The 12,635-nt window shown below is 56.2% G+C and overlaps 1 protein-coding gene across 5 annotated transcripts; it reads right to left on the bottom strand.

The window, feature by feature from the left end:
- Nucleotides 1-4,525: 4,525 nt before the first annotated feature.
- Nucleotides 4,526-12,359, bottom strand: LOC148054417 (uncharacterized). 5 transcript variants are annotated; one of them, XM_087768814.1, is made up of 11 exons: nt 11,266-12,359; nt 11,044-11,138; nt 10,773-10,860; nt 9,278-10,075; nt 8,944-9,056; nt 8,556-8,668; nt 8,315-8,384; nt 7,934-8,035; nt 7,233-7,364; nt 6,194-6,687; nt 5,468-6,001 (listed from the first exon to the last, which is right to left on the bottom strand). In XM_087768814.1, exons 1-11 carry the CDS (start codon nt 11,639-11,641, stop codon nt 5,773-5,775), a joined length of 2,610 nt encoding a protein of 869 aa, XP_087624940.1. In that variant the 5' UTR covers nt 11,642-12,359; the 3' UTR covers nt 5,468-5,772. The 5 variants fall into 5 exon arrangements, 4 of the variants coding, with proteins under 4 accessions (XP_087624939.1, XP_087624941.1, XP_087624942.1 ...); XM_087768815.1 differs by lacking the exon at nt 8,556-8,668 and adding an exon at nt 5,186-5,421 and having other exon boundaries at nt 5,510-5,593; nt 6,492-6,687; nt 8,944-10,075; XM_087768816.1 differs by lacking the exon at nt 8,556-8,668 and adding an exon at nt 5,287-5,421 and having other exon boundaries at nt 5,510-5,593; nt 6,492-6,687; nt 7,934-8,384.
- Between the last annotated feature and the right edge of the window lie 276 nt (nt 12,360-12,635).

Here is a 12,635-nt window from a genome sequence, read left to right as displayed (position 1 = left end):
TACCTCAACTCATGAGTTTTCTGACTTTCAGCCTTCCAATTCTCTCCTCAGTCCCACCAGGGTGGGGGCAGTGAGCAAGCGGCTGTGCGGTGCTTAGTTGCTGGATGGGATTAAACCACGACACATTCCCAGCTTTATTCCCAGAGCAAACGTTTTTTTCCTACTTAGAAGAGGAGGTACAAAACCATGAAAATCAAAGAGCAGCATGAGCTCAGCCATGCTCTGACTCTTCCTTCTGACATCTTCCAACCCATTCCTCTCCTCCAAGAAGCTGCCAACATCATCCTCAAATGTTACAGGGACATGAAAGAGAAACCAAGCACCCTGAGCATGGTGAACAGGAACAACTGGTCTGTTTCTTAAGCTCTAGGTCAGAACTTGCCTCTGCAAGCCATGAAAACAAGGCAGACATCAGTATGGGGAGCTATCAGCATTGCATGAACAGAATAGCCCAGCTTCAGGGCTGCCTGGAAAGTGTATGGTGACACACCAGCTCCCACACTCAGCTATTCTTCCTGGTCTTTGACAGCAAAGCATCTTCTCCCTACAATCCTCTGGATGGCTCCAAAGCAAAACAATACGACTTGCTTCAGCACACAAAGCAGCAAAGGCAATGCAGACAGCATCAGCCTTCACCCAGCCAGAGAAGGAGCTGCAGGAGTCCGTGCTGAGCAGGTTTCCACCTGCACAGCAGCATTTAAAAAAAAAATGTGAAAAATGGAAAAAAAAATGAATGTATGAATATTTCAAAAGACAAAAGCACTACGGTCTAGCTTCATCCACTGCTTCACACCATTCTTTAAAGGCTTCTCCCAGGCATGCATTAAATTGACTCCAAAAGCCCAACACTTCTATGGGACAGAGTGCTAAGTCTTCATGTAAAACTTTATCACAAAAGTACTCCCAGCTCAGTTTCCATTTAAAAGAAGTCCCACTTCAGAATCAAATACCAATCAAAAATAAAGAGACGTCAATTAGGTCACATAGTTTTCAAGTTTTTTTCCTGTGAAATAATTGCAAGTTATCACGGCTACAGGCAGCCTCCAACCAGATGAAACCATTTCAGCAGGAATGAGACCAGAGTAGGGAACTCCCAGGCAAGGGTCATTTGAGCTGAACCATCAACACCTGTGTATTAAAACTAGAATAACAGCATTTGCACTTAATAACAGCTTAGAAGGTGCTGCCTGGTTCAGCAGGGAGGTGATGAATTCACACAGAATACATGTGTATGGGAGGGAGGGCCCCCTCCCCCAGGCTCAGGTCTGTTCTCTGAACAGCACAGGCTGTTCCCCATGTACATGCAGCTCAGGGCTTTGCACCCACAACATTGCAGCCAGCACCCTGCACCATGAATGCGGGCCCAGCACCCTGCACCAGGTCTCTGCACCCAGGACCATGCACCCAGAGCCTTGCACTCAGTCTCTGCGCACAGCAGCCAGGGCCCTGCACCCCAGCACTTTGCACGCCAGTACTGTGCACCCCAGCATGTGCGATCCTGCACATGGCAACCGGGACCCTGCACCCAGATCCTGCACCCAGGCACCAGCATCTGGTACCCTGCACCCTACCAGCTGAGACTGTGCACCCAGACAGTGCACCCAGCCCCTGGGACATTGCACCACAGAACCTGACACCCTGCACCTAGCACCCAGGGCCCTGTGCCCAGATCATGCACCCCATAGTGCACCGCACCACCATCCCTGCTCCTTCAGGCACACACAGCCCATAAGCCCTTTTCATCCCCATCCCTTCCAGTCCTAACCCCGCGGCATCCTCCTGCCTCAGTTTACACATGCAGTGCAAGCCCAAAAGCAAAAAGGACATTGTCACTGTTGGCTTAAAGAGGAGCTTTCTGTGTTGCTTTGCCCCCACAGCACCTGGCAAACCCTTGCAGACAGGGATACCACAGTGGTGATCACCTGCAACAACTCCAGAGGAAAGATGAAGATCAAGGAGAAAACGTCTGAGGCCTCTCAAGAAGAGCCACCTCACCCCTCAACCTGATCTCATAACCCATGGCCCCCTCCAAAGCCAAAGGGAGAAAGAGGCCCCTCTATATGACAAATTATGGGTGGAGATGTGTCCAGGAAAACCGCATTAATACTTTCTCTGCATTACACATCCACAGGAACATGCTGCATTGACGGAGCAGCTGTTCCCCAAACCCAACGATCAGATGAGTCCCCATCAGACCATGACTCACCTGATTCTTCAGGACTAACCTTGAAAATCTTGAATTGTGTGGAAGAGTCCATGGAAGCAGGTAGATCCAAAAAAAAAAAAATCATTTAATCTGTGCTATAAGAGAGGATATCTCTGTACAGTGACCCGACAATGTAGAAGTCCAAGTCCTACTACTAAACATGAAATGTTCTTCTGTGGAGAACCTTCTCTTTTTTTCAGAAACATTGGTTTGACTGTAGCCAAGCAGATGCTATCTCTGATCCAGCTGAAGCTCTTCTTTGGGTTTTTTTTTCCCTGGTGAACATGGTGATGCTGGAGGAGCTGCAGGCTGCGGCTGAATCTTTTCTCCTCTCCTGGCATTTGGAGGGCTTCTGCAAGAGCATCCTCCAGCAACCACTGAGTGCTGAGCACTGGCAAAGCTCATCTCACATAGCCGCATGGCTGGGGATCTCTCCCCAGGGATCTCTCTGCTGCTGCAGAAGCAGTGACTGGTGAGCAAAGCTTTTGGCATGGCTCAAAACATTTCCGGGGTGATTTTGTTGCTGAGTCCCCCCATCTTCCATGCTGCTTCTTCACCTGCTAGGCTGAAACAAGAATCCAGGTGTTTCTGCAGCAGAGATCGTGGGAGACGTGGGAACAGATTGGCAAGAGCAAATGCAGAGTCACTGCATGAGACACTGAGACAACAGAGGCATGGCTTCATCCCAAGTTGCAAAACAACAAGAAAAATAAGCAAAGTCAGAAACAGATGCTTCAGCTTATGCTGAGCAGTGGGGAATGAAAAAAAAAGATGGTAGGAGGGAGGAGGTGCTGTCCAGCCAGGCAATATCACTGCAATGTGGGATACAACTTGGGGACCAACGCACCTGTGATAACAGAGGGTGTTACAGGTTCCTCCATCTGAAGACCTTTCTTGCAGCACACAGCAGGGAAGGAACAGCACTTCTGTTTTCTTCTCATTCTGTGCAGGCTTATATCACTTTCTGAGCAGTCCCAATATGCTGAGCAAACATCTTCACTGGTCTATAAATAAATCCATAAAAAATGGGTGGAAGGGCAAAGAGGGTTCATCTCTAGCCCAGCCAGCGACCGCTAGCCGCAGCCTGAGAGCACAGGAGCCAGCTCCAGGGAGAGAAGGACCTTGTCCTAACCTGCTGCGTGCTTTGATTTTCCTATTGCTCTGCATCTGCCTCTGAATGGCAGCTGGACTGCAACAGCTGAGATGAGAAACTGTATTGCAGTAGTTTGGGAATAAGATGGAGTTAAGCCATACATGGAGGAACATCGTATAATTTCCATTATTCCTCAGTTGCCAAAAGGAAACTGGTGAATGCAAAATGTTTTCCTTGTTTCTATTACAGTGTCCCTGTTCCAGCACCTGGAATAGACTTTGTTGTGCATGAAACACAGCAGCAGCTTGACTTTGGACATGGGATAATTTAGAGATAAAAAAAATGTGAGCAAAGGGTGTATGAATCTCCATTTTTCCAGAGCTGTTTCTTTACACCAACAGGTCCTCCAAAGCCAGGAATGGAATATCTGAGCTCTGAATCTCCCCTGAGCACACTGCAAATTCACACCCCCTTCCAACAATTTTTACCATGCAAGCTCAAACCCTCTTAGTCATCCTTCACCATTTCCATCCGTCATCCCCAACTCCTCCCAGCCCTTGTCAGAGAAGCAGATGGTGACAAACAAAACCCAATGTTTCCATGAATTGTTGAAGAACCAGCAAGCTCTGTTATGAAAGTCCATCAGTAAAGCAAAGTTAACCATGGCTGATCTTCCACTTACTATGTCTTCAGCCTCCTCCAGAACCAAAACCTTCATGCACATAACAAAGTGAGAAGGACTGAGACTCAGACAGGGAACCCCACAGGTGGAAGTCCCAGTGATGAAAACATTGCTGTAATCATTCAGAGATTTGGGAGCCATTTCTGCATCAGTCTTCTGCTAAAGGATCAGCTGTATCTTTCTTAGTATCATTCATATGACCAGGAAGCTCAGCCCACTATTTGCAAAGAAAGACATTCATGGAACCTTGAAGCCATGGAACACATTCGGGTTTTAATTAGAAGCTCTGCAGAAAAAATGTAACCTGCACCACAGTTATCTTTATGAAACTTAAAGGGAAAAAAATAGTGCAATAACTTCAGCAAGGGACTGGCTGTGCATTGTAAGTAATTTCAGAAACCTCCCTAATCAAACATTGCAGAAAAACATAATGACAAACACTTTTATTTTAATTGGAAAAAAAGCATACAGATACTTCAATTATCATCCCCTCCCTTCCCCTGGAAGGAGGTCTAGTAATAAAGCACTGCAAGAAATTCTCATTTTCCCCCTTAGACATGGAGAAACTCTCCTTGGATATTCTCCTGCAAATTAAAACCAGCATTCTCTCCAATGAGATGTGTAGAGACTGAGAAATAGTTTTTTCCTTTTCAAAATTAAATGAAAGCATCTAAACAGAACAATTCCCTGTTGTTTTTTTCATTAAATATTTCTGCCTGCACCTGTCCCAGAATCAGTGCTCCCACTGACTCTGACTCCATGACACACAGATTTATGTTGGTGATGGGATCTGCCCAAGGCCTCTAAGTTAGAGACAAACCCCTGGTGTCCTAACCCCGCTGTAGGGCTATTCCCACCAGGCATGCTCTGTGGTGGAGCTCTGCACCTCTTGCTTGGGTGAGGCTGTGGCAGAAGTTGAGTCCTTTGTCCCAGGCTGCCCCATACCTCCTCTCTTGCTGTGGGGCCCAGCTCTCCTCCCAGGGCAGTAAGGTTCCCCAGACTGCCCGTGTGGTGTGTCTTCTCCAGCTGCAGCTCCTGCACACAGTGCTGGAGATGGTGCAGGAGCCCCAGGGAACCACAGCCATGCTGTCGGAGGCTGGGCACAGTGCTCATGGACAGGGAGGAGGTGGGACAGAGGTGTAGATGCTTGCTCCGTCTCTGTGCACAAGAGAGGCAAGCATCACTTTGGGTTTGGAAGGGGCAGGAGGGTCCCACATGCACGTCCCTGCCTCCTCATGGCTGGTATCCCCAGAGCCTGCATCAGAGACCAGCCATGGGCACATGGGACAATGGCACCGTGTGGCTGGACAAGCATCTGCTTTCCATTTCATCGGGGGAGACGTGATGCACGCTTCACAGGACAGTGCTGGCCCATGCAGCCTCTCGGAGTGAGCTGGAGATCCCCATGGGTCTCTGCAACCCCAGCCAGAGCAGCCCCTCCTGAAAACAGCCACCAGAAGCCCCTGAACCCCCCACCCTGCCTTGCAAGGGCCAGGGGGAGATTTGGAGCAGGACCTGAAGGATTCACCTGGATCAGCTGCTCTTCCAGGGCTACCAGAGCTGCTGCCTTCTCCATGCAAAGCTGCTGTTACTGCTGCCTCTGCTTGTGCTCCTGCATGTGGACAGAAACACAGGCAGCCCCACTCACTTGCAGCCCACATAAGGGGTTTACGCGTGGCTGGAGAAGGGCCACTCTCTAGCAGACATCCCACTGCCCCCTGCTCCAAGATGCAGGCTCCAAGGATGAGGAATCTGGATTCTTCCAAGGGCTGATACCGTCATGGATCCCATCTACTTCACGGCTGCAGAGAGGGGCCGTGGGCTTTGCAGCTGGTCGAGGAGAGGGAAGAGCTTTCCCAGATTCCTCACTGCTCTCGTCCAAGGAGCGGGCGCTGCCTGACGCAGGCAGAGGGTGCAGGACCACAGGCTGGAGCCTGGCAGCTGCCGTCCCCAGCCCAATGCCGAGCCCTTGGCCACTGTGGGGTTTCTCCATGGGGCTGGCAGCCCAGCAGTGCCCCAGCTAAGGTGATGGATGGGTAAGAGAGTTGCCAAAAGCCCCCAGCCCTGAGCCCCCAGCCATGCAGCACAGGCAGAGGGCACAGCCTGAGGAACCAGGGCTGCTGTCTGGGTCAGACATCATCAGTCAAAGCTCACCCTGGCTCCCCGGCTGTGCAGGGTGAGAGCCTCCTTCCCATCCCTTTTCTCAAATCACCTTCTCTCTCCTGCTGGTGAGCCCCTGGGCTCCCTCCTCCCTCCGCAGCTCCCTGAGGTGATGCTGGATTTGCTCTCGGAGGCCACGCAGGACATAGAGCGCATGGCTGGGGGAGAGCAGAGACAAGCTGGGGGAGATGGGCTACGGACGGAGAGGAAGAGCTGGTATGCCTGAAGGCACTGAGTGGCTCCTCCACAAAGGATGCCCCAGGGATGCGGGGCACAGGAGCCCACGTCGGCCATGCTGGGCAAGCGGCATCCTGCTGAAGTGTAAAGCACCCTGCGGTTATGGGACTCACCCGACCACTGCTGGCAAAGGGCCCTGCCCTGTGGCGTTGTCAGGGAGGGGGTTCTGCCGGCATGGGCACACTGAGGTGGTCCTTGCGGCTGGGGAGCGCCCAGCACCACCAGCTGCCGTGGGGATGCCTGCCTGCATGGGTGGCTCAGGAGGTGCTGCAGCTGCGCTCGCAGATGGGTGCTCCTGCCAACCGTTTCCTGGGGGAGCAGCCACCGGGAGAGAGATGGATCAGAGAAGCACCTGCATCACCCAGATCTGCCCCCCCCAAGTCTGCTCAGCCTCTTGTATAAAAACTCTTGACCTTGCAGCCAGGTCAGGGCTTCTAGGGAAGACCTGGAGCCACCTTGTACACCCAGGGCATGAGCAGGTCAAGCAAGGACATCTCCTCTGCCCTCCCAGAGCATGCCCAGCTCAGTGCACAGACCTAGCCCCCTTGCTGCCCAGCAGACCCCACTGTCCCTGCGCAGCCCCTTTTGTGGGCAGGGCAAAACACCTGGGTGACCTCAGGGGAGCAGAACATCTGGGCTGCTGTGCTCCCCAGTGCTGTTCCCCCTCCCTGCATGAGCCACAGCCCCCGGCCAGCTGAGCAGAGCCGGCAGGTTTGCTGTGGCTGGATCTGACCAGCCATGGTGTGCCCTGGCAGCTGCCCCCTGCCCAGAGGAGTCTCCGTGTTAACTCAGCCCCTGGGCACTGAGCTGGAGTTATCCCATATCCCCATCCATTCCCTTCTCCCTTCCCCAACCTGCTCCAGGGCCTCCTGCAGCTGCCAAAGGGCATCCACCTTCTCCTTCTGGAGCAGCACGCAGAGCTGGTCCAGGGCTTCCTGCCTGTGCCGCAGGAGGGAGCGGGTACAATGCTCCAGCTCCCGGAGCCTCTGTAAGAGAAGCTGGGGTCATGTCACCCCTTTCAGCAGCCCACACCTACCCTCCAGGTCCAGGAAAGCTCTTTCCAAGGGCAGTCTCCATGCAGGATGCCCGAGTCCCTCTTGGCCAGGGTGGCACCACCTCAGCCTGCTCCAGCACAGGGCTTGATGACCCCTGGCAAGAGCTGATCTTTGGTGGGGAAGTGTCATCAGCATGGGGATTGCCACCCTAGCATCAAGCCCTGCTTGCTCCCCCTGCCTGCACCCGGGATGCCTGCTCTCCCTGCCTCTGCTGGGACTCTCCAGGGACCTTCTGACCTGCAGACCAATAACCCCAGTCTGTGTACAGCCATAAGAGTGGTTTTCCCAACAAATTCTTCTCTTAAAAGCTCCAGACCCTCAGCAAAACCATCCTGCAAATAAATTTAGTTTGGCTCTTTAGGAATTTGGGCAGCACCAAACACTTCCCATGCGCATGCCTGGATAAGGGGCTTAGCCTCTGACAGGAGATGTGATGTCCTCCTTTCCAAGGTCCCTCCAGTGTGATCCTGGCCCCACTGGAAAACTGGGAGGGTACTGACCTTCTGTAGCTCCAGTTTCTCTTCTTGCAAAGCCGATGTTTTCCTTTTCTCCTTCTCCAGCCCCTTCCGGCAGTCTGCACAGGCTCTCTGCCCCTGCTGAGTCTGGAAAATCCCCCTCTTTTCCACCTCCCACATCTTTGTCTCTTCCAGGAGCCAGCTCTGGCCCTTGCATCATGCACAGGAGCAGCACTGCTTTTCCCTCCCAAAGCAGAGCCCATGGCTGTGGCCAGCACAGCCCCCTACAGCCTGCTGTCCCCCAGCCCACCAAGGGCACCCTGGGACCAGGGACCTGGGACCTGAAGACCCCCCCCCCCAGCCTGTCCCTGCCACCCATGGCTGTGCCTGGCCAGACCCACTCTGGTCGTCTCGAGGTCATCTCACCATCCTCTCCAGGTCCGTTGGGTCCCGACGGCAGGCATCCTTGGTGTGTGCCAGCAGCGCCAGGCCAGCCCTGTGGCAGGGACACCATCACCCACGTCCCCGTCTGCACCGCTCCCCGGCTCCGCAGGCTGAGACCCCACAGGATGCCCACCCAGCACCCAGGGGCCCAGGACCCTCTTGGGCTTCCAGTGCCATCTTCCGCTCTTAGTGCAGGATCCATCCCTGGAAGCCCCCAGCATACCTGGCTCTGTCACCTTTGCTCTGAGTCCCCTTTGTACCGGATCCCAGCTCTCGTGTCCCTTCCCGGCTCCTCTGCAGGGACCATCGCAGCGACACCGGCTGCCCCGCTGCATGCTGGCAGCCAGGAGCAGGGTTACAAATGCATTTGCTCCTTTCCCCATGCTTTTCCATGGCCGCCACGTGGGACCCAAGAACTGGGGCCAGGCTTGGTCTCTCAGCCACATGCCCTCTGCTCTCCACACCCTGGCCGAGAGTGGGGCCAGGAGCCATCCCCTCTCCCATCGCTGAGCACCTGGTGCATCCTGCCAGAGCCAGGGCTGTCCCCTTGGCAGCAGAAACACCCACCCCACTGTGCTCCACGGCAGGGCATGGCCAGCCCAGGGACATACCTTGTGGGTATGTCCCCGCTGCTGCCACCAGGACTCAGCCGCTCCTCCCGGGCAGGGTGACACATCTGCCCTGGTTCCGCATTGCCCAGGGAGTCCTGCCGCTGCGTTGGTACCTGCAAGAAAAAATGGCATTTTGGTGGGGGGACCCTGCACACCACAGACAAACCCCATGAGCAACTGGGGCTGGTCCCTGCCACAGTGCCCTGCATGCCGCTCGCTGCACCTGCCCAGAGAGAGGGTCCCTGGCCCAGCCATGCCCCTTCCCCCTGCTTGGTCCCGGTCCTCCATCCTCCTCCGGCATTGCCCCAGCACCCCAGGGCCAGCCCAGACTCACGGTGAGCCAGGCAGGGAGCTCTCCTCTGCCTGCTGCCTGCTCCTTCCCTCTCCACATCATCCACAGCAAGGGTGACATCCCCTCCACGGCATCCCTGGAGAGCTGATGGCTCCTGCTGTCTCAGCCCCAAGGACTTGCTGGTCCTGGCACCGCTGGCCCCTGGCAAACCACCATTGGGAGAGCCCCTCCTTGTCCCAGCCCTGCTCCTGCCAGCAGAGGTGCCTGGAGGTCGCCAGGGACACCCAGCAGCCGGGTCTTCACCACACAAGGCAATGGCCAGCAGGTCTTCCCCAGAGCATGGACCCCGGTGGGGAGAGTCCTCCCGGCCCAGGGCTGGCTGCACAGAGGGGGCAGGCCGGGGGGAGCCCCAGGCCATCCCCAAAGCATCACTTTGGCTCAATCTGGATATCCTCTCTCCCAGAGACTCCAGGCTCTCCCTCCGCATCAGAGGTGGAGACATGCCCTGCAAGGGACATCTGCCCAGTTCCACCGCCGACAGTCGCTGGACATCCAGTCTTCTCCCTGCAGGGAACAAGGACTCATCCTGCCCAGGATCATCTCCCTCAGTACGGACATCCCCAGCGGGTTCATCTTGCTCCTCCTCGGAGAACAGCAGGGGTTCCACCATGTCCTCCCAAAACCTGGCAGCGAAGTCCTCCGTGCAGATAGAGCTGGAGCTGCTCCGGTGCCCCGGGCTGGGCTGGGAGCCAAGGAGCTGAGCCAGCCCCCAGCAGAACTCCTCCCGTGGGACAGGGCTGGTGTCACGCCGGGGACACCCGACACGGTGCTCTTCCAGCTCTGCGTGGGAGAGCAGAGAGCTCTGAGCCTCCTCTACACCCAGGCAGGGATGGGAAGGAGCCATCCCATCTGGCTGGATCTGACCCAGCTTGGAGATGCCGGCAATGCCTGTTCTCACCCGGTGCATTTGGCGCACGCCTAAGCTCAAACACTGAAGGCATCCCACACTCTCCAGCAAGATCCTCAGCCTCAGCGGCTTCCAAAAGAAAAAGCCACAATATCATCCTTATTTTTTTTTTTCCCAATCCAGGGCAATTTTTCGCCCTGACAGATGCTCCTAGGCTCCACCATGGCAGCACAGTTCAGCAGTGGGCGCAGTGCCAAGGCTTGCCGGGGCAGCAGGGCACAGGGGTGGGATGCTGTTAGCTCCTCTGTCAGGGAAAACGGGAAGCCACTGCCTGATGGGAGAGTCCCGGTCCCAAACTGCCCTTTGCAAAAGCCCCTCCAACAACAGTTGTGTTGCAGCGCCAGGTTCCCAGAGTACAATTTTGCTCTCCTAGCACTTGCTATTTTGGTCTCTGTGGTGCGCTGTTGTTTTATTTAAATAGCAGTAGCTGCAAAATCCTCTGCCTGAGCATCAGCACATCTGCTAGTCCCCAGCGAGGCATGGCTCTGCAGGAGGGTTTGGGCCTGGCATGCTGGGGGGGGTGGGCAAAGCAGAGCTGAGAAAGCACCGAAATGCCCTGTCCCCACTCACCAGCCATCCAGGACCCATCAAGGAAGGTGTCAGGAGAGATGTCACCAGCTCCACTGCTGCCGGTGCCCCGCGTGCCCGCGCTGTGCCTCTGCAAGGGGAGAGCGGGCATGGGGCACTGCCGCTGAGCGGCGTTCATGGAACTTCAGTGCACCGGGAGGGGTGGGAAATGGCAGAACTGCGGTGTTGGTGCTGCGCCATCCCCTGGGTGGTCCCACTGCACCCCCACATCTCAGCCCCATGCTGTGAACCCCTCACTCCCTGCGCCCCGCACCTGGCTGAGCGGGGCATCAGCAGGGTCCAGCCCATGGTCCCAGCATTCCCTTGCCCAGGATCCTGCAAACCCCAGCTGCTTCCCTGGCTCCAGGTCTGCAAGGAGGAGGAAAGAGGTGCTGCTGGTCAGGACAGAGCAGCAGGTATCAAAGCCCTGGGGAGGCAAAATCCCCCGTGTTGGGCAGACACTCCTGTGGGGACAGGCAGGGAGGGCAGCACGCACCTGCCCTGGCTTCTTGCACCCTGGGCTTGCAGACTGCTCTGCTACGGAGTGGCATCCCCAGCAGCATGGGCGTGTTGGTCTGGGACTGGGTGAGAGCCGGACACCCCCATGCCCTGGGTGCAGCACCAAGCACAGCGTGAGCCTTACTGCGTTTCTGGGCTTTGAAGCCAGCCTCCTCCCGCTCCATGTCTGCCACCTGGGCCTGCAACACAAGGTGAGGGTAACATGCTCTAAAAGGCACTGTGAACTCATTAGGCTTCAGAGTGAACATGCCAAGAACCCACCTCCCAGAGCGGCAGTGCCAGGCTGAGGGCCACACTGCGGGGGTGATGGGTAGATTTGCAGGCACTGCAGGGCACAGAGGTTTGCCTTTCATTAAAGTCGAGATGCCAGCACGCCTGCTGCACCCAGGAGCTGCCAGGCCCTCGGCCCCGGTGCTGTGTGCCCGGCACCCCGCTGCCTGCACCCAGAGCAGGCAGGGAGGCTCCTCCCTGCCACCGGGCAGGCTGCCAGCATGGGCCGAGCAGGTCCCGGTGCTGGGGTCCCCCACCCCAGCCCCAACCTGTGCTCACCTGGCTGAGCTGGGCTGTGGCAGGCAGGACAGCAGGCAGGACAGCCGGCAGGACAGGCAGTGGTGTGTGTGCCTGTCACCTGGCAACACCGCAGCGGCTGGCCAGTCTCAGCCTGCCCCGGGCTTCCCCTAACCACCTCCACAGTCCCTGCCTGGAGCCTACTCCACCTCCCCTGTGTCTCCTCTCCTGGGCCACCTACTCTTCATCACCTCCTGCCCCGGACAATGTCCCCTGGGCCATCTCCTTCCCACTATCTCCAGAGAAACTCCTTCCCTGGGCACCCACCCCCTGGGCCACCTCTCCTGTCTCTCCTTCCCTGGACCTTCTCTCCTGGGCAGCCATCTTCTCCCTTGGCCAACCTCCACTGGGACATCTCCCTGGATCTCATCGCTCCCTGGTCTCTCCTGGACAACGTCCTTCAATGGGTACCTACCCCTGGGCCACCTCTCATCTTCCTGCTTTCCTGGCCCTCCTCACCTGGGCAATCTTCCCTTGGAGATCTCCTGCCTTGGAGAACTTCTGCTGGGCCACCTCCTCCCCAGCCCTCCTCCCCCCCGAACCACCTTCCCTGGACCATCTCCTCCTCTGGGCAACCTCTCCCATGACCCTCCTCCTTCCCTGAACAACCCCTTCCCTGGACCTCCACGTTCTCTGGGCCACCTCCCATAGTCCTCCTCCCCGGGCATCCTCCTCCTTTGGACAACCTTCCCTAGTCCATCTCCCCATCTCCTCTCCTAGGTCTCCTCCTCTGGGCCACCTCCTGTGGTCCCTTCCCTGGCCACCTCATCTGCCATCCAC

The sequence above is a fragment of the Nipponia nippon genome, unplaced genomic scaffold (genome assembly GCF_047370975.1).
Source record: "Nipponia nippon isolate SJK-2023a ecotype South Korea unplaced genomic scaffold, ASM4737097v1 scaffold_30, whole genome shotgun sequence".
NCBI classification, from domain to species: Eukaryota; Metazoa; Chordata; class Aves; order Pelecaniformes; family Threskiornithidae; genus Nipponia; species Nipponia nippon.
This window is presented reverse-complemented; position numbering and strand designations above follow the sequence as displayed.